The sequence below is a fragment of the Somniosus microcephalus genome, chromosome 3 (assembly GCF_052327205.1).
Source record: "Somniosus microcephalus isolate GS21.2 chromosome 3, FLI_Smic_1.0, whole genome shotgun sequence".
Lineage (NCBI taxonomy): Eukaryota > Metazoa > Chordata > Chondrichthyes > Squaliformes > Somniosidae > Somniosus > Somniosus microcephalus.
The window spans coordinates 319,338,081-319,364,000 of NC_140989.1; the positions used below are offsets into that span (position 1 = coordinate 319,338,081).

Consider the following 25,920-nt stretch of genomic DNA (forward strand, 5'->3'; position numbering starts at 1 on the left):
TTACGGAACTACGCAAGCTATCAAAGCACTGCCAGTTCGGAGCAGGACTGGCAGATACCCTACAGGACAAATTTGTCTGTGGACTCCTGAGTGAAGGAACACAGAAGAAGTTACTCGCAGAACAAGAGCTGACGCTAGATAAAGCTTTCAGCGTGGCAGTATCGTATGAAGCAGCAGCCAGGGGAGCTGCAGAAATTCAACAAAAACCACAGGAATACAGCACCCACGAAATGACACGGGGATTTGCAAAATGTTATCGCTGCGGCAGAACTAACCATGACCAGAAGGACTGCTGGTCCAAAGACAAAATATGCAGACAATGCGGGAAGATTGGACACATTGCACGAGTTTGTAGGTCTGGGAAGAAGACCAGCGACAACAAAAAGGCTACTAAGGAACCGTACAAGAAAGTACAAAAGATGACGGACAGTAGTTCCGAAGACCAGATGAGCGATAGTGAATCCGAGAACAGGAGATTAAGCTGTCTCAAACTTCACAATGTAATCGCAAAAGAGGATCACCGAACCATTTGGGTCACCCTCACGATAGCAGGGTCCCAAGTTAAAATGGAATTGGATACAGGATCAGCGCTAACCGTCATGAATCGACGAGACTATGAGCGGCTATTTTCACACATACCCTTGAGAGAGACATCCATCGTCTTGACGACGTATACGGGGCAAAAAGTATACCCCAGAGGAAAAATAAGGGTGCCTGTCGAATACAATGGCAAGAAAATACAGAAATTGTATCTCTACATACTGCCAAATGGTGGACCACCGTTATTGGGACGGGAATGGATCAGGAAGATAAACTTAGATTGACATTCCATTCATGCAATGACGGTGGACGGTAAAAAAGATGAAGACGTCACTCCTGGACGATTGTCAACAATCTTAGCTAACGCCAAAGAGGTATTTCAACAAGAACTGGGCACGCTTAAAGGCGTAACCGCCTCGTTAAAAATAGAAGAGAATGCAGTTCCCAAGTTTTTCAAAGCGAGACCGGTACCATATGCAATTTGTCCAGCTGTCGAGGCAGAGCTGGAGAATCTGGAGAAGGCGGGCGTGTTGTCTAAGGTCGACTGGAGCGAGTGGGCGACACCCATCGTTCCTGTCATGAAAAAAACGTTAAGCAATAAGTCCGGAGAGCCAAGGAAGATTCGCATCTGTGGGGATTTCAAGGTGACGGTGAACCCTGTCCTTCACACAGTACAATATCCTCTTCCAAGGATAGAAGACATCTTCGCCTCACTGTCTGGAGGGAAGCGTTTTACAAAAATTGACCTAGCACAAGCATATTTGCAGATGGAGGTTGAAGAGTCCTCTAGGAAGTATCTCACGATAAACACTCACAAAGGTCTTTACCAGTATCATCGATTGGTATTCGGAGTAGCATCGGCTCTGGCGATATGGCAAAGAGCGATGGAACAAGTCCTGCAAGGGATTCCGGGGACTCAGTGTTACTTGGACGACATCCTTGTAACAGGTGAAGATGACAGTGAACACCTTAACAACCTAGAACAGGTGCTCACTAGACTACGGGAACATGGGCTGCGAGCCAACCGCCCCAAGTGCGAATTTTTAAAGAAACAGATATCGTATTGTGGCCACATGATTGATGAAGAGGGGTTACATAAGTCCCCTGACAAAATTGAAGCGGTTGTTAAGGCCCCAGCGCCTGAAAATGTGTCGCAACTGAGGTCATTCCTCGGGTTGGTGAATTACTATCATAAGTTTTTGCCGAATTTGTCGACAATTCTGCATCCACTGAACGCCCTGCTACGAACGGGGGTAGCATGGAAATGGAGCGATGATTGTAAACGTGCTTTTCAGAAGAGTAAGGACTTAATCACTTGGAAGGAAGTACTGGCTCACTACAACCCAGCACTGCCAATCAGGCTGGCGTGTGATGCGTCTCCCTACGGCATTGGGGCGGTACTGTCACATAAATTCCTTGATGGTTCGGAGAGGCCGATAGCTTTTGCGTCACGCTCGTTAACTTCTGCCGAGTGTAACTACGCCCAGATTGACAGAGAGGCCCTCAGCCTAGTGTGGGGGGTGAAGAAGTTCAATCGCTATCTGCACGGTCAAAAATTTACTCTACTAACCGACCATCAACCTCTTGTCTCCATTTTCAACCCTCAGAAGGGTGTACCGATAATGACAGCACAACGGCTGCAGAGATGGTCCCTTTTCTTAGGGGCACACCAATATGACATCGAGTACAGGGGAACTAAACAGCATGGAAATGCTGATGGATTGTCACGTCTACCGTTGCCGACGGTGGAAGAAGAAGACCTTGCAGTGGATCCAATGGAGTTATTCCACTCGACCATAGTCGAATGTCTCCCTGTGACGAATGCAAACATAGAAAAGGAAACACGGAATGACCCGACACTATCACGGGTCTATGATTTAACGGTGAAGGGATGGCCAGCACATGGCGAACCACTGCTGCCAGCATTTTCGTCAAGAAGAGAACAGCTGTCAGTGTGCAGAGGAACCTTGATGTGTGGATCCAGAGTAGTAATTCACCTAAGTTGATGGATAGAGTGCACAATGAGCTTCATGAGGGTCATCTGGGTGGGGTAAAAATGAAGAGCTTAGCCAGGGCGTTTGTGTGGTGGCCGGGAATCGATAGAGAAATCGAAGAGATGACCAAGAGCTGTGCAGGATGCCAGAAGGTCCAAAATGCCCCACCACAAGCTCCTCTGCATCCATGGGAGTGGCCCTCATCTCCATGGCAAAGGGTGCACATTGATTTTGCTGGTCCCTTCATGGACTCGATGTTTTTAATTGCGGTGGATGCACATTCAAAGTGGCCAGAGGTAATAAAAATGTCCTCAACCACCACGGAAAAAACGATCACAGTCTTACGAACCATATTCGCCAGGAATGGGCTGCCTGAACAGATTTGCTCTGACAATGGACCACAGTTTGTGTCTGAAGAGTTCCGGAGGTTCTTAAAGAACAATGGTGTTAAGCATTACACATCTGCCCCATATCATCCAGCCGCTAATGGATTGGCCGAGAGGTTTGTCCAAACATTCAAGAAGGCTATCAAGGCAATGTGTAATGAAGATATACCCCTACAACACAAGGTGGACAACTTCTTGTTTGCCTACCGGAATGCGACATATGCGGTTACCAACCAAACTCCAGCCATGATGTTCTTCAATCGAAGACTACGATGCCGCTTGGATTTGGTTAAGCCAAACGTCCGAAGAGATGTGGAGAACAGGCAGTTTCAGAATATGAATGAAAGGCTGACCAGGAGTTTTAAGATAGGTCAACCAGTTTTGGCCCGGGACTACCGCACTGAGAAATGGCAGCCAGGAACGATTTGTACACGACAAGGACCTCTCATGTATACCGTGGACGTTGGGGAGAGCATTGTAAGACGCCATGCTGACCAGATTCTAGAGTCACTGGAAAACGCCAACTCCACACCACGATCTGATACACCTGGTAATGAAATCGACGTTCCAATTGCAGCTACCGCAGAACCGGTAATATTGGAAGCAGATGAACCAAACAACGACATTGATTCCGACTCAACATTGCCAGAAGAACCTGATACTCCAAAGAGGCGTTATCCAGACAGAATCAGGAAGCCTCCTCAAAGACTGAACTTATAATTGCTTAAACTTAACCAATGTATCTAGCAACAGTAATTGTGATTGTAATTCGTTATCATTAGTGTTAAATGAATGTTATGTACTGTTTATCTAAAAGGGGAGGAATTGTTGTGTATGTACCTTTAAGAGAATAACTGGTCTCGGACTGCAATACCGGCAGTGACCACCCCTGTATAAAAGGCGCTAGAGAGCCTCTGTTGGTTAGTTTCGTTTATGCCTTTCACCAGTAAAGACTTGTTTGTTTCTCTCCTGCTAGTCCGTGTCTCAATCATTCACGGACTTAACAACACCTATCCAAGTGACTGTTAATTTTGTCCCTGATTACGGTTTCTAAAAGCTTTCCCACTACCGAGGTTAAACTGACTGGTTTGTAGTTGCTGGATTTATTTTTACACCCTTTTTTGAACAAGGGTGTAACATTTGCAATTCTCCAGTCCTCTGGCATCACCCCCGTATCTATGGAGGATTGGAATATTATGGCCAGTACCTCCGCGATTTCCGCCCTCAATTCCTTCAGCATCCTAGGATGCATCCCATCTGGTCCTGGTGATTTATCTACTTTAAGTACAGCCAGCCTTTCTAACAACTCTACTTTATCAATTTTTATCCTAGCAAGTGTCTCCACTACCACCTCCTTCACTGTCTATGGCAGTATCCTCTTCCTTGGTGAAGACAGATGCAAAGTACTCGTTTAGTACCTCAGCCATACCCTCTGCCTCCATGCATAGGTCTCCTTTTTGGTCCTTAATCTGCTCCACCCCATCTCTTATTACCCTTTTGCTATTTATATGCCTGTAGAAGACTTTTAGATTACCTTTTTATGTTGGCTGCCATTCTATTCTCATACCCTCTCTTTGCCCCTCTTATTTTCTTTTTCACTTCTCCTCTGACCTTTCTATATCTCTATCTAGCTAGCCTGATTCTCAGATGTATTTGCAACCTGACATCTGTCATACGTGCTCTTTTTCTGCTCCATCATATTCTCTATCTGTTTCGTCATCAAGGGAGCCCTGGCTTTAGTTGCTCTGCCTTTCCCCCTAGTGGGAATGTACCTGATGTTTAATCCTCTCCACAGGGTAATGTGACACCAATATAGAACTAGTCTAAAGATTAGACTGCAGACATTGTTGAAGATAAATGGAAAATTGAAGACCATTGGAAAAATCTACAGTATTGTCAATATCATTTATAAAAAAAAAACCTCTTTGGGTGCAGTGGCGTTAAAGTTGAGGTTTAACTTTGGAGAGAAGTACTGAGGGTGTCTCTGAAGGAGGCAGTTTTATACCACTTGGGTTTAATGCTGCGTGGATTATACCTACACTGCAGTACCAAACATGGTGTAAAATGTGTTCGGGTTCTCTTGGACATACAGAGCAATTTTAAACCTACTCTGAATTGCCCTAAATATTTAGAGACCAGACGTCATGCACACACTCTGTGAACATTTTAAGTTTTGACCAATGTGAGCAGGTGAATTAGTTAGAGCCAGAGAATGTGAATAAGATATGACTGGCTGGAAGGTAGTAGCGATATAAACAAACCTTAAATAATTATGCTTTTTAGCTAATAAGAATTGCTGCTTATATGGGAACCGGAATAAATGCATTTCCAGTGCATTGCCATCTAGTTATAGCATTTAAATTGGAACCTTTAACTACTAAAGGAATAAAGACTTGCACTTATGTAGCGCTGTTCATGAGTTCAGGGCATCCAAAAGCACTTTACAGGCAATTAAGTACTTTTTTGAAGCCAGCACTGTTGTAATGTAGGAAATGCGGCAGCCACTGCGCACAGCAAGCTCCCGCAAACAGCAGTGAGATAATGACCAGGTAATCTGTTTTAGTGATGTTGGATGAGGGATAAATGTTGGCCAGGACACCGGGGAGAGCTCCCCTGCTCCTCTTCGAAATAGTGCCATTTGATCTTTTAGATCCATCTGAGAGGGCAGAGGTTTAACGTCTCATCCGAAAGATGGCACTCCCTCAATGCTGCACTGAAGTGTCCGCCTAGATCATATGCTTAAACTTTATTGAGTGGGACTTAAACACACAACTTTCTGACTCGGGCAAGAGTGCTACCACTGAGCTATGAGTGACATTTTTTTATTCCACCTGACTGCTAGAGATCCCATGTTGTGAACTAGGCTCATTCCCAGACTAACTGTTTCCCTGACCTTCAGTTGGTAAGCTGTGCTTAGTTGCCTCTTTTTTTTGTCAATTATAATTGGATTGATCACACATGACTGGTCAGCCTTATTTTCCTGATTTTTGTTTTAAGTTCAAAATATTTAGCTTTTCCTGATTTTAAATGCAATATATAATTTTCCTTGATACATAATATATTGTATAATTAGAGACCTATGAAATTGGTTTTTTTTTAACGAATTTCCACTGATAGATTATCTGATTTTTCTAGGTGGATCAGTTAAAAAAAAAAAACTTCTGCCCATTTCTCACCACCTTCAAAAAACAGAAATTCCCCCGCTCCCAGTGGATCCTGAGCTGAGTGCATGTTACGCTAGTGATATTATGTATGTTGCATCGTGATGTACACTGACAACGTGTCGGTGGACATCACAAGCATGTTGTGTGCACATCCCAGGAACTGACTTTAGCCGCAAAATTCTGGAAGGGAAACAATTTGAGTTAAGTTATTTGGTGATATTATTCATAGGCTGTGTAACAAGAAGAAAAGTTAAATTGTCAATCTTCCTAATCGCAAGCAACCTCAAAACTTCCAGAATTGTCCAAGTGGATAAGAATTTATTAAGTGGGTAACCCAAGTGAATACATTGTTTTGCTGCCAGCCACTGACCCACGGAATTGAGGCTTTATGTAACTGCTGTGAATTTGCTCCTCAATTGACGTGGAATAAAATTATTTACTGTATTAGACACTATAGTATCTGAGCTGGATCATCGGCTTCGTGAAATCCAGCTTTACATGCTCCAAATAATGGTTGTGCCATTAAGACAGTCTAATTTTACTAAAAATGGTATGTCTAGCATATGCATGTTCTGTTTGGCAGAACTCTCCTTTGCTGATCATGACATTTCAAGTGTTAGTCAAATTTTTATGCTGCTTTCATCGAAAATGATCAGAAATAGAAGTAGTACTTTGCAATCTATAGGGAAACTCAGCAAAGGAAATACTGGCGTTAGAATGCTGTAACACTTCATTGACCTTTGTACTTTTTTTTTTAAAGTATAGGCCTCACAAAGCCTGAACAGTAATTTAACGCAATGATCTCACCCAGGAATTACTGCAGCAGTTAGACTTTGTGGCCTTAAAGGGGCATAGCTTCAGTTTAGCAGCAGATTAATTGACTGAACAACAAAGTTTTCTTTCTCACACGTTTATTACTATTTGGAGCAGAATTGATTAACTTAATACTATTGTGGAAGGCACAATTAATTTGACTTTTTAAAAAAAACTTTTCCATACAGTCCTCTTCTAATAGTGAGAAACATGGTGATCATTTTACTCGGGGTGACGGTCGATTTGGCGTGAATCGTAGAAGGCACAACTCTTCAGATGGATTCTTCAGTAATGGTCTGCTCCGAGCTGCTGGAGGTAGGAAAGGTACAATTTAACAGACAATTCTAATTTGCCAGATGAAAATTTGGAAGCAGAAAATTTAGTTGCAGACTGTATTGCAAAATGCTTTCAATTAAATGAGTAATTTTCTTCAGTTATTTTATTAATTTTACACTTGCCGGGGCATATATGTATTATAAGCAAAGTTATTTTGAAATGTGATTATATTTAATAAAATAACTGGTAAATAGAAATATAACAAACATGACTGATGGATTCAAAAGGCAATTTATGATTGGGCTATACCCTCATCCACCACATTATAACATCCAACACATTATGATGTACTTCGCATTTTATATAATACAATCAAAACTAAAGGAATAGTTTGCAGTGGCAGAGAACCTGATTCAGGCGTAAACGGATGATGTGAGCAAGACTTGTTCTCCACCTCAGTCCCGTCGAATACACATCCTGTGCCATGTGGGAAGTCCAGGATGCTTCTCAAGTCCTGGACAACCTCATGTGCAGGAAGTGTTGTCAGCTGGCGGAGCTTGAGCTCTGGGTTTCGGAGCTTGAGCAGTGGCTGGCATCACTACAGTGCATCCGTGAGGCTGAGAGCTACATGGATAGCATGTTTCAGGAGGTGGTCACCCCGCAACTTAAGAAGTTCGCAGGCCAGGAGGGAATGAGTGACCGCCAGGCAGAAAAGGGGGACCAGACAGGTAGTGCAGGAGTCCACTGAGTGCACCTTGCTCTCTAACCGGTAGGTGAGGGCGATGGTTCTTCTGGGGAGTACAGCCAGGGTCAAGTCCACGGCACCATGGGTGGCTCAGCTGTATGGGGAGGGGGGCAGGGAAGAGGAACGTCAGAAAAGCAATAGTGATCGGGGATTCAATAGTTAGGGGAACAGACAGGTGTTTCTGCGGCCGCAGACGTGACTCCAGGATGGTATGTTGCCAGGGTCAAAGATGTCACTGAGGGGGGAGGGTGAACAGCCAGAGGTCTGTAGAAAGAGGGAAGAGGTCCTGCAAGCAGATTTTAGGGAGCTAAGAAAGAGATTAATAAACAGGACCTCAAAGGCAGTAATCTCTGGATTACTCACAGTGCCACACTAGTGAGTACAGAAATGGGAGGATAGAGCAGATGAATGCATGGCTGGAGAGATGCTGCAGGAGGGAGGGCTTTAGATTCCTGAGGCATTGGGACCGATTCTAGGGGAGCTGGGACCTGTACAAGCTGGGCGGGTTGCACCTCAACAGGGCCGGGACTAATATCCTCACGGGGAGGTTTGCTAGTGCTGTTGGGGCGGGTTTAAACTAGCTTGGCAGGGGGCTGGGAACCTGAGCGTAGATTCAGAAGGGAGAGAAGCAAAGCTGAAAATGGAAAGCAGTAAATTAGTAATTGCTTTTGGAAGGCAGAGGAAACAAAGGCTAGAAAATAGATAACAAATGGGCTTAGCAGTGCTTAATGGTATATACTTCAATGCAAGGAGTCTAGTGAATAAGGCAGATGAGCTGAGGACACAGATAGACACGTGGAAGTATGTTATAGCTATTACTGAAACATGGCTGAAAAAAGGGCAGGAGTGGCAGCTCAACATTCCTGGTTACAGGGTTTTTTGGCGAGATAGAGAGGAGGTTAAAAAAGGAGAGGGTTGCAATATTGGTTAAAGAAACAATTACAGTTGTGAGGAGGGATGATATGTGAGAAGGATCATAAAATGAGGCCATATGGTTTGAACTGAAGAATAAAAAAAGGGGCATTCACACTGCTGGGAGTGTATTATTGACCCCCAAATAGTCAGAGGGAGATAGAAGAGCAAATATGTAGACAATGAGAAATGCAAAAACAATAAGGCAGTAATAGTAGGGGATTTCAACTACCCTAATATTAACTGGGATAAAATCAGTATAAAAGGTATAGAAGGTGCAAAATTCTTAAAATGCATTCAGGAGAACTTTTTAGCCAGTATGTAGCAAGCCCAACAAGAGAGGGGGTGGTTCTGGACTTAGATTTAGGGAATTAAGCTGGGCAGGTGGAAGGGGCATCAGTGGGAGAGCATTTTGGTGGTAGTGATCATAATTCAGTTAGATTTAGTGTAGTTATGGAAAAGGACAAAGATAGACCAGGAGTAAAAGTTCTCCATTGGGGAAAGACCAATTTTACTAAGCTGAGATGTGATTTAGCAAAAGTGGACTGGAAACAGCTACTTGAAGGTAAATCAGTGTCAGAGCAATGGGAGGCATTCAAGGAGGAGATAGTGAGGGTTCAGAGCAAATACGTTCCCACAAAGAAAAAGGGTGGGATTCTCAAATCCACAGTCCCCTGGATGTCAAGGGGCATACAGGGTAGGATAAGGCAAAAAAGTGAAGCTTATGTCAGATACCGAGAGCTAGATACTGCAGAAAGCCTAGAAGAGTATAAGAAGTGCAGGGGTGGAATTAAAAAGGAAATTAGGAATGCAAAGAGAGAGGGCATGAAAAAATATTGGCAACTAAAATTAAGGAAAACCCAAAGATATTTTATAAATACATAAAGAGCAAGAGGGTACCTAAGGAAAGAGTAGGACCTATTAGAGACCAAAAAGATAATGTGTGTGTGTGGAGGCGGAAGATGTAGGTATAGTTCTTAATGAATACTTTGCGTCTGTCTTCACAAAAGAGAGGAACGATGCAGACATTGTAGTTGAGGAGGAGTGTGAAATATTAGATGAGAGGTTATTAAACAAAATTAGGGCTCATGGGATTGGGGGTAATATACTAGCATGGATTGAGGCTTGGTTAACGGATAGAAAACGAAGAGTAGGAATAAACGGGTCATTTTCGGGTTGGCAGGCTGTAACTAGTGGGGTACCGCAAGGATCAGTGCTTGGGCCTCAGCTATTCACAATCTACATCAATGATTTGGATGAGGGGATTAAATAATATATCCAGGTTTGCTGATGATACAAAGCTGGGTGGGAATGTAAGTTGTGAGGAGGATGAAAGGGGATATAGACAAGCTAAGTGAGTGGGCAAGAACATGGCAAATGGAGTATTATGTGGAGAAATGTGAAGTTATCCACTTGGGTAGGAAAAATAGAAAAGCAGAGTATTTTTTAAATGGTGAGAGATTGGGAAATGTTGGTGTTCAGAGGCACCTGGGTGTCCTTGTACAGGAATCACTGAAAGTCAACATGCAGGTACAACAAGCAATTAGGAAAGCAAATGGTATGTTGGCCTTATTACATCCTGGGATGGGGGGATTGCCCCATAGAAACATAGAAGATAGGAGCAGGAGTAGGCCATTCGGCCCCTCGAGCCTGCTTTGCCATTCAATGCAATCATGGCTGATCATCCAAATTCAGTACCCGGTCCCTGCTTTCTCCCCATATCCCTTGATCCCTTTAGCCTTAAGAAATATATCCAACTCCTTCTTGAATATATATAGATGAACTGGCCTCCACCGCCTTCTGTGGTAGAGAGTTCCACAGGTTCACCACTCTCTGGGTGAAGAAATTCCTCCTCATTTCTGTCCTAAATGGTCTACCCTTTATCCTTAGACTGTGTCCCCTAGTTCTGGACTCCCCGACCATCGGGAACATCCTGCATCTAGTCTGTCCAGTCCTGTCAGAATTTTATAAGTTTCAATGAGATCACCTCTCGTTCTTCTAAACTCCAGCAAGCACAAGTCCAATCGACCCAATCTCTCCTCATACGTCATTCCAGCCATCCCAGGTATCAGCCTGGTGAATCTTCGCTGAACTCCTTCCATGGCAAGAACATCCTTCCTCAGATAAGGCGACCAAAACTGCACACAATACTCAAGGCGTGGTCTTACCAAGGCCCTGTACAACTGCAGCAAGACATCCTTGTTCCTGTACTCAAACCCTCTTGCTACGAAGGCCAACATACCATTTGCCGCCTTAACCGCCTGCTGCACCTGCATGCTTACCTTCAGCGACTGGTGCACAAGGACACCCAGGTCTCGTTGCACTTCCCCTTCTCCCAATCTATTGCCATTTAGATAATAATCTGCCTTCCTGTTTTTGCCACCAAAGTGGATAACCTCGCATTTATCCACGTTATATTGCATCTGCCATGTTTCTGCCCAATCACCCAACATGTCCAAATCATCCTGGAGTTTCTCGGCATCCTCCTCACAGCACACACGCCCACCCAGCTTTGTGTCGTCTGCAGATTTGGAGATATTACATCTAGTTCCCTTGTCCAGATCATTTATATATATTGTGAATAGCTGGGGTCCAAGGACCGATCCCTGCGGTACCCCACTAGTCACTGCCTGCCATTCGGAAAAAGACCCGTTTATTCCAACGGGGATGAGGAGAGATTGAGTAGACTAGGCCTATATTCTCTAGAGTTTAGAAGAATGAGAGGTGATCTCATTGAAACACACAAAATCCATACAGGGCTTGACAGGGTAGATACAGGGAGGATGTTTCTCCTGGCTGGGGAGCCTAGAATCAGGGGTCACAGTCTCAGTATAAGGGGTCGGCCATTTAGGACTGAGATGTGGAGAAATTTCTTCACTCAGAGGGTGGTGAATGTTTGGAATTCTCTACCCCAGAGGGCTGTGGAGGCTCAGTCATTGAGTATATTCAAGACGGAGATCGATAGATTTTTTGAATATTAAGGGAATCAAGGGATATGGGGATAGTGCAGGAAAGTGGAGATGAGGTAGAAGATCCACCATGATCTTATTGAATGGTGGAGCAGGCTTGAAGGGCCAAATGGCCTACTCCTGCTCCTGTTTCTTATGTTATGTTCTTATAAACATAATGAGAGAGAGGATATATTAAGGGGTTTAGCATCTTTGAATGTAGATAAATTGCCAGGCCCGGATGAAATGTATCCCAGGCTGTTAGAGAAGCAAGGGAGGAAATAACCGAGGCTCTGACCGTCATTTTCCAATCCTCTCTGGCTACACGTGTGGTGCTGGAGGACTGCAGATGTTGCACCATTGTTTAAAAAAGGAGAAAGTGATAGACCAAGTATTTACAGGCCAGTCAGCCTAACATCGGTGGTGGGCAAATTATTGGAAACAATTCTGAGGGACCGTATTAATCGTCATTTAGAAAGGCACTGATTAATCAAGGAGAGTCAGTATGGATTTGTTAAGGGAAGATCATGTCTGACTAACTTGATTGATTGAATTTTCTGAGGAGGTAACAAGGAGGGTCGATGAAGGTGTAGCGCATTTGATGTAGTCTGCATGGGTTTTAGCAAGGCTTTTGACAAGGACTCACAAGGCAGACCGGTCAGAAAAGTAAAAGCCCATGGGCTCCAAGGGACAGTGGCACGTTGGTCCATAATTTGTTCAGTGGCAGGAAGCAAAGGGAAATGGTTGACGGATGATTTTGTGACTGGAAACCTGTTTCCAGTGGCGTTCCGCAGGGCTCAGTACTAGGTCCACTCTTTCCCCCCCCCCCCCCCGCCCCCGGCCTAAGCTGTGCGGCCGTGCAGTGACCTCAAGGATGCCCCGCGGTCTAAGAGAGACTGGGGGTGGGGGCGAGAGAGAGCGAATTGACTGGGGGAGAGAGAGAGCGAGATTGACTGGGGGAGAGAGAGCGAGATAGACTGGGGGAGAGAGCGAGATTGGGGGAGAGAGAGAGATTGACTCGGGGTGAGAGAGAGCGAGATTGACTGGGGGGGAGAGAGCGACATTGACTGGGGGAGAGAGCGAGATTGACTCGGGGAGAGAGATTGACTCGGGGAGAGAGAGAGATTGACTGACTGGGGGAGAGAGAGAGAGAGATTGACTGACTGGGGAGAGAGAGAGAGAGAGATTGACTAACTGGGGGAGAGAGAGAGATTGACTGGGGGAGAGAGAGAGAGATTGACTGACGGGGGGAGAGAGCGAGATTGATTGACTGGGGAGAGAGAGAGAGATTGACTGACTGGGGAGAGAGAGCGAGATTGACTGACTGGGGAGAGAGAACGAGATTGACTGGGGGGGAGAGAGAGCGAGATTGACTGACGGGGAGAGAGAGAGATTGACTGGGGGAGAGAGAGAGAGGTTGACTGACTGGGGGGGAGAGAGCGAGATTGATTGACTGGGGAGAGAGAGCGAGATTGACTGGGGAGAGAGAGCGAGATTGACTGACGGGGAGAGAGAGCGAGATTGACTGACTGGGGAGAGAGAGCGAGATTGACTGACTGGGGAGAGAGAGCGAGAGAAAGCGACTGACTGGGGGAGAGAGAGCGAGAGAAAGTGACTGACTGGGGGAGAGAGAGCGAGAGAAAGCGACTGACTGGGGGAGAGAGGGAACAAGAGAGACTGGGTGGGAGAGGGAGACAGACTGGGAGAGGGAGAGACTGACTGGGGAGAGGGAGAGACGGCGGGAGAGACGGGGCAGAGGGAGAGACGGGGGGGAGAGAGGGAGAGACCGGGGGGGAGAGAGAGAGAGAGACGGGGGAGAGAGAGAGACGGGGGGGGAGAGAGACGGGGGGGAGAGTGAGAGAGAGACGGGGGGAGAGAGAGAGAGAGAGAGAGAGAGACGGGGGGGGGGGAGAGAGAGAGAGAGACGGTGGGAGAGAGAGACCGACTGAGAGAGAGAAACACCGACTGAGAGTGAGACACCGAACTAGAGAGAGAGAGAGAGACACCGACCTAGAGAGAGAGAGAGAGAGAGAGAGACACCGACTGTGAGAGTGAGACACTGACTGAGAGAGAGAGAGAAGGAGACTGGGGAGAGAGAGAGAGAGAGAGACAGGGAGAAAGCGACCCGAACCCCCGGCCCCGGCACCAGCGGAGCGGAGAGCAGGTGAGAGCCGAAAATCAGCAACAAGTCCCGGGAACGGCAACTCCCAACTTGGGCAGAGTTCGCGGCTGCTCCGAGTAACTCTGGAGAGAGAAACAGCGAGAGAGAGCGCTGAGAGAATCACAGATACACACTGAGACAGAGGCCTGAACCGCGAGACCGGAGACCGGGAGGAGCAGCCCGAACCAGGACAGTAAATAAGAGGCCTGGGGAGGGTGAACCCGAGAACGCAAGGCCCAGAGACCGCGGGATCGGAGACCGGGAGGAGCGGCCCGAACCGGGAAAACGAGTAAGAGGCCTGGGGAGGGCGAACCCGAGACCGCGAGGTCGGAGAACGAGAGGAGCGGCCCGAACCGGGAAAACGAGTAAGAGGCCTGGGGAGGGTGAACCCAAGACCGCGAGGTCCAGAGACCGCGGGAACGGAGACCGGGAGACCAGGGCAGAAAACAGCCTGGTGAGTCAAAAAACCCGGGGGCCTGAGACCGACACGACGACGCGAAGAGATCCGCCCAGAGCGCGGAAAGCGAATGAGTCCGGGGCACGGAGAGTGGACGAGTTTGGAGCACGGAGAGAGAGAGCGAGTCCGAGACCCGGAGAGCGAGTGAGAGAGTCGGAAGAGGAAAAAAAAAAAAAAAAATAAAGCCGGAGAAATAAGTTTTACCTAATTCTACCTAAGTTTCATTTTAGTTAAAGTTAGTTCGGAAAAAGTTTAATTTTATTTAAATTTAGCTCGAAAAAAACCTGAAAAAAGAACAACAAACCCGCGAGGAAAAGGAATAGAAACCCGAGAGAAACGATAAACGATAAACTACCCGAACCAAGAGCCTGTGAGAGAAAGAGAAAGATAAACCTTTAAGAGCAGCTATATCAAAGATGAACCCCTGAAAAATTCCCAATTTTGGACCTAAAAGTGGGCTAAGGTGGAACACGACACAAAAAAGAGAAAAAAAAAGTTATCTATCTGAGACAAAAAACAAACGACTACAATGAGCAGGGAAATGATATATCCTGAGCAATGCACAAAAAATAAAGCAAAGGAAAAATACAAGTACACAACACTAAAAAATAACCCAGAGACCCTCTACGTTGACTATACCACACACAAAGGGACTAAGCTGAAGAACAACCTCATATTCTACACCGAATACGTCACCTCCTGGAAGGAGACTTTACAAAAACACTACGCATACGTCTCCAGTGAAGGTATTGGCAGTGGAGGCAGACTGAAAATATGTAAAGATGGAAACCTAGATAAAGATGACCCCCTGCTAACCATAAGCTACTACAACAAAAATAGAAAGATCATGATACAGGGGAATGTGGAAAATCTGGACTCCTTCGAAAAGGAATTCCCCCAGTTGAAAACTAAGGCAGACACAAAGAGGACCAATGGACAGGAAGCAAAAGAGAGTCGAACAGAGGATGATGAGAGCCAAGTGGAGGAAGAAGAAGAGAGACCAGCACAGGAAAACACCTCCCTGTCCATCTCCACCCCCCCCACACCTCTCAACGAAAACAAAATGATGAAAGAGAATCTGGCCAAACTAGAACTTGATTTCAACGAATACAGAGAAACACTGGCCAAGAATTTGAAGGAGGAATTCAAACAGCTAAAAACGGAACACGAGTCCACCATCCACAAACTGAGAAAGACCATAGAGGAGCAAAGAAATGAGATCAAAGAACTCCGTACTCAACAAAACAAAACGAAGGAGACCGTAGAAAGGCTCAGCAGGCAACACAAACCTCTTAAGGTCCAAAAACCTGAGGACACAAAAACACACACAAGGACACAGAACCCGCCGGATGCCACCCCACACGAAGACACACCGAAAGCCACAAACCCCGCTCCAACCAGCCCTCAGTCGAGTCATGCCCAGACTACTGCTACCCAGTCCTCACACACAGGAACACAAAAACCGACAGATACCCCCCCAAACGATGACACACCGAAAGCCCCAAACCCCGCTCCTGCCACACAACATATCCCAGAAACCCAGCCAACAACCAGCCACCAGGCGAGTCCTACCCAGACTACTGTTACCCAGTCTGAAAAACCAGCCCCTCAGGCGGTCCTGCTGACCGACTCCAACGGAAAGTTTCTGGACCCCCAGAGGCTGTTCCCAGACCATCAAGTCCTGAAAAAATGGTGCAGCAACACAGACCAAGCAATGAAGATCCTGAACAAAGAATCCCTTGGAAGCCCCAAATGGATTGTGATCCACACAGGCACGAACGACCTACGCACCCTACAGGAAGGCACTGCTAGGGCGGTGAGCAGGATGGCGGAAAAGGCCAGCAGGGAATGCCCCGAGGCGCGGATCGTGATCTCCACACTACTGCCCAGAAAGGACACCCCAGCCTATATAATCCACAACACCAACAGGGAGATCGACACGAGATGTTCTGTCCTCCCCAACGTCTCCCTGGCCCATCATCCAAACATCAACACAAGGGACCTCTATGACGAAATACATCTACTCAAACAGCGGATGTGGGTCTTCGCAAGAAACCTCATAAACACTGCCAAAAGACGCAGCCCTCCCACCCCCTCTACCATTGGGAGCCCAAACAGGACCACCAATGTCCCCCACCCCCCTTTACAAAACCAACAACAGAACCGTGCTTTTATACCTGACCCAAGACCCCCCTCTAGACCACAGACTGTAGACCAAGAACTGAGAAAAATCATGACGATGCTGAACAGCCTGATAGAAAGCCGGAGAAATTATTAATATTGTTATTTATCATTATCATTATTGTTATCTTATCAGTATTATTACTATTATTAGATAGATATATGTGCATGCCTCATGAAATTTATACTAAATCATCATTTAGCATTATAGAAAATAGTGTTTCCACACTCATCCCACAAAATAGGTCCATTTTATTTCGTTTTATTGAACTATATAAATGCGTTCTTTCCACATAAGCTGCTGGAATATCCAGGGCCTCCGCTCCTCAACTTTTGGGATGAAGAGTACAGACCCTGAATTCCTAAAAGCTATAAAAGACATTGATATAATTGTGTTAACAGAAACATGGTGCCAAAAGGACGTGCCGACCCACTGTCCTCCAATGTACCATGAAATCATTGTGCCCTCAGTAAAGAACACTAAAACACGCAAGGGCAGAACCTCCGGGGGAATATTGGTGTGGTATAAGGGAGAACTGGACAAACACATCTCACCGGTAAAACAGGGAAAATCACACGTATGGCTAAAACTAGATACAAATATAGGAATAGCAAAAAAAGATGTTTACTTATGTGCGATCTACATACCTCCAATAGAATCGCCATATTTCGAAGAGGAGTTATTTGATACTCTCCACATGGAAATCAGCCATTTCCAGGCCCAAGGAAAGGTGATAATATGTGGGGACCTAAATGCAAGGACCGGTTGTGAACCTGACTTCATAGACCCACAGGGAAACAACCATGTGTTTGGCCAGACCCCTTTAGATGTCACACCAGCCATCGCAAATCGGAACAACCTTGATCGTGAAATAAATAAAAGCGGTAGGGAGGTAGTGCAACTCTGCCGAGCCTTAGGCCTGTACATAGTTAACGGTAGGTTCAGAGGGGACTCCCTAGGGAGACTCACATACTCCTCAACTCTTGGGTCTAGTGTGGTGGACTATACAATCACTGACCTGGACCCCTGCGATATCAACTCATTCACTGTCAGGCAGCAATCCCCCCTCTCAGACCATAACCAAATAAATATGTACCTTAAACTTTCTGCCCAAACTACAGACACAAAAAAGGAACCCAGTAAGCTCAATAAAATAAACCAGACATACAGATGGGCCCCAGACAGTGGAGAAAAATTTATCACAGCACTAAAGTCACCTGATCTCACAAGTAAAATATCAAAATTTAAAGAAAACCCATACGAGATCACCAGAGATGGTGTAAACATGGCCATAGAGGATATAAATATGATCTTCCATGAGGCAGCTGTAAAAGCCGACCTTGTGAAACAGAAGAGGAAGCGTCACAAAAGACAAAATAAAAATAAGAAATGGTTTGACCACGAATGCAAAAATGCCAGAAAAGACCTGAGAAAAATATCAAACCAAAAGCATCGCCAACCAAACAATCCGGACCTACGTACTAGATACAATGAAACCCTCAAAAGATATAAACACACCATTAGGAACAAAACACAAAACTATACCCACAAAATACTCGAAGAAATTGAAAACTCCACCAATCCAAAACAATTCTGGGAAATGTGGAATAACCTGAGTACAACACAATTGCAAGCATTACCAATCCAAGATGGCGACATCTGGAGAACACATTTTGAAAACCTCTACAAAGACATCCCAATAAACGAAACAAACCCAAGTCAACATCAGGTCACAGAAAAACTCCACACATTAGAAGCAACAATTAAAGACAACCAAAACCCTCTAGACTCCCCAATCACATGGAAAGAACTGGCCACAAAAACAAAATCTCTCCACCTAAAGAAAGCCTGTGGCCCAGACAACATCAAAAATGAAATGCTCAAGTTCAGCAATATGGAGATGCAGGGTGCGGTACTCAAATTATTCAACATCATATTACGTTCAGGCTGTTTTCCCGATATCTGGTGCCAAGGACTAATCTCCCCCATATATAAAAGTGGAAACAAATCAGACCCAAATAACTACCGCGGCATCTGTGTCAACAGTTGTCTAGGGAAGTTATTCTGCAGTATTCTAAATAGTAGATTACTTGATTTTCTTAACAAACATAATATCCTCAGAAAAAACCAAATAGGCTTTCTTCCAAAACACCGCACCGCCGACCATATCTATACCCTTCACACCCTCATTGAAAAACATATACACCAAACAAAAAATGGGAAAATATTCGCCTGTTTCATCGACTTCAAGAAAGCCTTTGACTCTATATGGCACGAAGGGCTCTATTATAAACTTCTTCAGTGTGGAATAGGGGGCAAAGTCTATGACCTTATTAAATCAATGTATCTGAAAAACAAATGCGGGGTCAAAATTGGAGACAAACGCACCGATTTCTTCACCCAGAGAAGAGGCGTCCGGCAGGGCTGCAATTTGAGCCCGACCCTGTTCAACATATACATAAATGAATTAGCAGACATGCTGGAGCAAAGCGAGTCACCAGGTCTCCGTCTCCTGGATGGAGAAGTGAAATCCCTGTTCTATGCGGACGACCTGGTTCTGCTGTCTCCCACAGAACAGGGATTACAGCAACAACTAGACCTACTCGACAAATACTGCCAAAATTGGGCTCTAACAGTAAATCTAAAGAAAACCAACATCATGATTTTTCAAAAAAGGCCCAGATGTCAGGAAAACAAATACCAGTTTACCCTCAGTGATACCACTATAGGACACACTATGAGCTACTCCTACCTTGGTCTAACTATTACAGCATCAGGGAGCTTCAGCATAGCAGTGAATGCACTAAAAGAAAAAGCCCGAAGAGCCCTATATGCAATAAAAAGAAAATTCTACAACATCCAAATCCCAATCAAAATCTGGCTCAAAATATTTGACAGCATAATCCTGCCCATTGCACTGTACGGTAGTGAAGTATGGGGCCCGCTAAATCACCAAAGCTACACTAAATGGGAAAAACACACAATAGAAGCCCTACATGCAGAATTCTGCCGAAGCATCCTTCGCACCCAAAGAAAAACGCCAACAAATGCATGCAGAGCCGAACTAGGCAGATACCCACTGATAATAAACATCCAAAAACGAGCACTAAACTTCCTAAATCACCTCAAATCTAGCTCCCCAGACACCCTTCATTTCAAAGCCTTTCAGACCCAAGAGCTAAACCCAGAAAAGAGTCCCCTGAGTCAGCTGCTACTGAAACTAAGTACTCAGCCGGACCCTGACCAGCCCCAGACCAACACAGCCGTCCAAACACCAATCCGAGTGAACCAAATCATTAAAAAATGCAAAGAAACCTACCTGGAACATTGGAACAAAATAACCGAAAGCCAAAGCAGATTAGAATGTTACCGGGCCCTAAAAAGAGAATATAAACTGGCAGACTACCTCACGACCATCAGAGACACAAAACAGAGACAGACCCTCACCAGGTACAGACTAAGCGACCACCAACTGGAAATTGAAAAAGGCAGATACAAGAAATCCTGGCAGCCTAGAGAGAATAGAATATGCGATCAATGTCTGGCTGGCGAGGTTGAAACAGAAATGCATTTCCTCCTAAAATGCGAAAAATTCAACACATCAAGAAACATATTATTCAACAAGCTAAGCCAAACAACCCCAGATTTCAAGGAATTGGATGATCTGTCAAAATTGAGATTAGTCCTAGGAGAAGGAGACAGACCATACCTTGGGGCTAAATATGTAACAACATGTCACAACCTGAGGACTGTTTAAAAGTAAGACTGTTTAAAATTAATATTGAACGTACCAAATGAAGTAGAAAGACTGTTTAAAATTAATATTGTTTAAAAGTAATATTGTATATACCCAACAAATGTCAAATCGATTGACACCTACAGAATGTTGGAAAACTGTACCTTTTTGCTATGTAAGCTTTGGCAATATGGTTCTCTGTAAACTTTCATGCCAATAAAGCATTTGAACTGAGAGAGACGGGGGGAGAGAGAGAGACGGGGGGGAGAGAGAGACGGGGGTGAGAGAGAGAGACGGGGGTGAGAGAGAGAGACGGGGGTGAGAGAGAGAGACGGGGGTGAGAGAGAGAGACGGGGGTGAGAGAGAGAGACGGGGGTGAGAGAGAGAGACGGGGGTGAGAGAGAGAGACGGGGGGAGAGAGAGAGACGGGGGGGAGAGAGAGACGGGGGGGGAGAGAGAGACTGGGGAGAGAGAGAGAGAGAGACTGGGGAGAGAGAGAGAGAGACTGGGGAGAGAGAGAGAGACGGGAGAGAGAGAGAGACGGGAGAGAGAGAGAGACGGGAGAGAGAGAGAGACTGGGGAGAGAGACTGGGGAGAGAGAGAGAGACTGGGGAGAGAGAGAGAGACTGGGGAGAGAGAGAGAGACGGGAGAGAGAGAGAGAGAGACTGGGGAGAGAGAGACTGGGGAGAGAGAGCGAGACTGGGGAGAGAGAGAGAGAGACTGGGGAGGGGGAGAGAGAGAGAGAGAGACTGGGGAGAGAGAGAGAGACTGGGGAGAGTGGGGGGAGAGAGGGAGAGACGGGGGGGAGAGAGGGAGAGACGGGGGGAGAGAGGGAGAGACGGGGGGGAGAGAGGGAGAGACGGGGGGGAGAGAGGGAGAGACGGGGGGGAGAGCGAGAGAGACGGGGGGAGGGAGGGGGAGAGGGAGGGGGGAGGGAGAGAGAGAAGGGGGAGGGGGGAGAGAGACGGGGAGAGAGACGGAGGGAGAGAGAGACAGAAGGAGGGGGGAGGGAGGGGGGAGAGGGAGACTGGGGAGAGGAAGAGAGAGAGACGGGGGAGAAAGGGAGACTGGAGGGAGAGGGGGAGAGAGAGAGAGTGGTGTGAGAGAGAGAGACTGGGAAGAGGAGAGAGACAGCGCGCGCGAGAAGCGAGGGAGAGAGCGAGACGGTGGGGTTGGGAGAGGGAGAGGCTGGGGGGGAGGGAGAGGTGGCCGCACTTCGTAACAACACAGGTGGCAGCGCAGCACATGTACAATGGCCACTGGTAGGAGGCTAAAGCAAATAATTTTGAGGCCCGCAGTGAACTTTTTTTTAGAAATCGGAAAATTATTTAATACCAGAAAAAAATACGGGAAAATTATGATTGATGTCCCGTGGCAATTTCCAGTTAAATTTTGCCAGGTGTTGTCCCCTTTTTGAAAGAGTTTTATCAGGGTTATTTAAATCATGTTGTAAGAGAGGGGGAAAAGTTTGTGCCCCTTTTTGTACCTCAGAGTCTGTGAGAGACTGAGGGAACGGCAGCAGAAAAGAGGCAACAACTTCTCCAAAACTCATCGCCAAGGCTGGGGATAGATAACCTCACTGCCTTCTTAGGAAGTTTAACCACTTTATTCACTTTCTTATTTGAGCTTCGTTTAGTTTATTTAATTTTTTTTGTTGTATGTTTAACAACAGCATTGAAGAGGGAAAGAAAAACTTGGAGCAACTTCTGTCAAAGCTGCAATGAGATTTGAAAGAATTTAAAGATTTTTAATGAACTTTTCACAAAATAATGAGTGTTAAAATCACTTCCCCCCTCCCCCTCCTAAGTTTTGAATATGATTTTGGAAGAAACAAGCAAAAATCAATGTTCCCCTCATCTAAACAAGTTTCAACCAGGTCTTGAAGTCCAAATGCTTTTAAAGAGGCAATAAATTGCTTAAAATGTTTTAAAATTGAAATTTCTCAATATTTGATTTTGAACGATCGCCTGAAGTGAGTAGCTTTACACAAACAGGCAACCATGCTGCTGAGGAGGGGGAGGGTGGGAGGATTTGTAGGAGTTGCATATTTTTATTGATTAAAAAAAAATCATTAAGATGTTTAGGAAGTGAACCAAAAAAGGGGAAAAACACAAACCATCTTATTTTGTCTGTCGTTCTATAGTCCGAACAAGTCCCAGGAATAATGTAAATATAGATTTCCTCTTAAACGTTTAGTGGAGTGTTAATAGAAATACGAGCTATATAATGATGTATAAAAATTGCTGGAAGCTACTTCAGAAGAAACCACTATTTATTGAGAAAAAAGACACAGAAAATACTACGATTAAACTGACAATGTAGAATTCCGATTTGGTATAAATGTTTGAAATAGGAGATTAAAAATTGAGATTACAGTTAAGTTTTATTCCTGCTATTTAATTGCAAAATACCTAAAATAATTCAACATTTTTTGTGATAAGAGCAGGGATTAATATTGTGGAGAATGTTTGAGAGAAAAACATTAAAAGTGAAATTCATAAATTAACATCTTTACGTCAACATATTGGTAAACATTTCCAAGTCAGTCTGATTGCTTCTCCTGTCCAGGAAGATAGATGAATGTTTATTTTTGCTAAATCATAGCTTTTCCTGCTTTTTGTTTTTAATTCGTTGACACGCAAATTGTGTGTGTGTTTTTCTGCACTTGTGAATAAGTGCTGCATTTCTGACATATTACGTGGGGTGGGGTGCGCTCGTTCAAAAAGACGACGTTTATTAATGGAAGTGATTGAAGTTGAAAATATGGATACCCGTTTTTGTTCAATTCTTTTTAATACTGTGAACTAAGAACTACAGCACTTTATACTGGTTGGTTGTCTGGTTGCATTGTGATTAATATTTTAATTATGTATCGGGACGTACAGCACATCCACGCCATAGGAAAGCCGCTGCTCCTTCTGCTTGTGCAGCCATTGGTATAGTGACATGTGGGATGGGCAAATATGTTGAAAACTTTAAAATTAATACAAATTGCACGGATATGCCTCTTTCAGCTCACCTTGGGCTTTTGAATTGTTGGTCAATGCATAACCATGTAACTGAGTGACGTTTCTGAAGTGTTAATGCATTATTATGCAGTTCTTTTATATCCCAGTCATTTCTGATGAGTAATTTAAAAAAATTAAAAGCTTTTAATTAATTCTACCATAAACAAACTTGCAGAATGGGCATGTAAATAAAAAATGAATTTCAATATAGGTTAGTGTGAGTTGGTGCATTTTGGTAGGAGGAATAAGGAGGATACTTCTTGGAAAATAAAGGCTAGAAATTCATTATAGCCAAGGAATGGGTGGTGTCGGTAGAAAAGTTGGAGAATTAGTGCCAGGCGCAAATGCTTTAGACTGCACGAAAAATTCGTGCTGATCAATAAAATGATTGGAGTCCTAAATCAAGTCTTAAAACCCAAGCTCATTGGCGTTAGACTTAAAGGGTGGACCAGTATCATGTGCAGTCTAATCGCAAGACATGATTGCCAGAAGCTTTTTTCACTACTTAAAGGAGAGGTTCATTGATGCTGCAGCACCTCATTCTCTGCATTGCTGGCTGTTCAGCTGCCTCCGCAAGAAGAAGGAGCTGGAGGACTGAACCTGGTGTGCTCATGGCAGATCCACGCCCCAGGGAGAGAGTCCGCAGATTCTCCGATGAAGCATTGGAGGCATTGGTTTTCGTTGTGGAGAGATGGAGGGCGGTGCTCTACCCCGCAAATGGCAGGAGGCCCTCGCCACAAGTCTTCCACACCATGTGGAGGGAGGTAGCGCAGTACATCTTGAGCTGCACTGTGGTCCCCAGGACCCCCACACAGTGCAGGAAGAAATTTAACGACCTCACTCGGGTGGTCAGGGTGAGTGAATGCTTCAACAAATGCTACATACCCACCATCTGAACCACAATCTTCACACACTGCCCAAAGCACCACACCCCCAGCACTCGCCTACCAACAATCACACCCACATCTCACATCTTGTACACAATGACAGCTATTCAACTATGCCAGGCACATCACTCCAACACATTGCTCCACACTCATTCGCACACTTTCCTTTCTCTTGCAGCCCAAGGTGGCTCACAACAGGAGGCAGCAGGAGCGTACAGGCAGGTGACAAGCTGACACCCAACCACTGTCTGCACTGGAGAATCGAGTGCTACAGATCATTGGGCGCCAGGTGGTGGGCACCGTGGCCACAAGTGACGTTGACCCCCTTGGTGACGACAACTGTATGTTCATCCCTACTCCTTCGCCTCACATCCTACTTACCCCTGATCCCACAAGCGTTTCGCACTTTCTAGCTAATCATGCTGTATGCATTTTTCCCTTCCTGCCCCTCTCCCCTCACCTTAATCTGACTCTTTTGCCTTTATGCTTTCTGATAATCAGCAAGCACCTGAGCAGCCTATCCCTGAGGACACGGTAGAGAGTGAGGCGGGAGAAGAGGAGGAGGAAGAACACACCGCGTCACTGCATGTCTCACCCGCAGGCACCAGCTCAGATACTGGCACTACATGTTCTTCAGTATAGTAGCGGGATCTGCACAGGGTGAGGCACCGGGGATGAGTGGTCTGCAGCAAGGTCAGGGGGAAAGGGTAGCTCGGGGGCCAGCTCCCTGGAGGGCAAGTTCGCGCACGAGTTCCACTGCGCAGGACTCAGATGAGGACCTCGATGGGGAGGCCTTTAGAAGAAGGGTGATGGGCATGCACACAAAGATGATAGGTGCAATGGCAAAAGTGCCCGAGAGCCTCTCGGCAATGGTAAGGAGCGAGGAGGAGTCCACCTCCAACATTGCACAAGGCTCTGTGCACACCATGGAGTCCATCATTTCCACTCTACAAAGGATGGTAGACTCCCAGAGAGACCGTGGCGACCCAGACCTGATGCTGCGTGTGATGAGCAATCTGGCAGCTTCCATTGCAGCACAGGCAGAAGCGACACAATGTCTTAGTGCTGTAATGCAGTCTATGCTTGGTGGTATCCAATCTCAGACTGCTCTCATGTAGTCTCGGCTTGATGTCATGCAAGCTCTGACTGCTGCCATCGTGGCTGGGTCTACCACTGTCGACCGATGCTTTCACGGTGTCACAGCAGGCCAGCAATCTGTGCTCCAACAGATTGCTAGGGAAGCTGAGATATTGCCCGGGAGAGTGGTAGTGGGTCAGTGGAGCAGGAACCTGCTGTCCTCTCTCAGGATGACCGCATTCCTGCTCCTACCACTGCCACGCTGCCATTGCCCTCATCGCTGCCTGTCATCCAGCCAGCCCAGACTGCTGCCACCCATGCTGAGGTGATGCAGTCTACAGCCGGACCTTGCAGGTTCAGAGCTGGTCGAGGGCGCCCTGCAAGGCCATCTGAAGACTCCCACATGGACACTCAGCAGCCTTCCACCTGCCCTGCTGCAGCCACTGGGCCAACACTTTGTAGGAGCACTAGAGTAGGCACAAGCACAGAAACAACAGGCACTAAGGGATTGCACAAGGGTGAATAGTTAATATTTTTGGTGTAAATATGTATTCACTGATTTTTGATAAATTTATTAATTCACTTCCCATTCTTTTGTGATGTCTGTTATTTCAGCTTTGTGGTGTGATGCGG

General features: G+C 45.7%; 1 protein-coding gene across 3 annotated transcripts in view; it reads left to right on the forward strand.

Moving 5' to 3' along the window:
- Positions 1-25,920, forward strand: part of gpbp1l1 (GC-rich promoter binding protein 1-like 1) — a 119,391-nt gene that overhangs the window by 48,301 nt on the left and 45,170 nt on the right. For 2 of the 3 annotated variants that reach the window (XM_085983031.1, XM_085983030.1), the window contains one exon: positions 7,086-7,221. In XM_085983031.1, coding sequence (XP_085839157.1) covers positions 7,086-7,221 — 136 coding nt within the window. The remainder of the gene's footprint in view (positions 1-7,085; positions 7,222-25,920) is intronic. The other variant, XM_085983032.1, reaches the window with a different exon arrangement.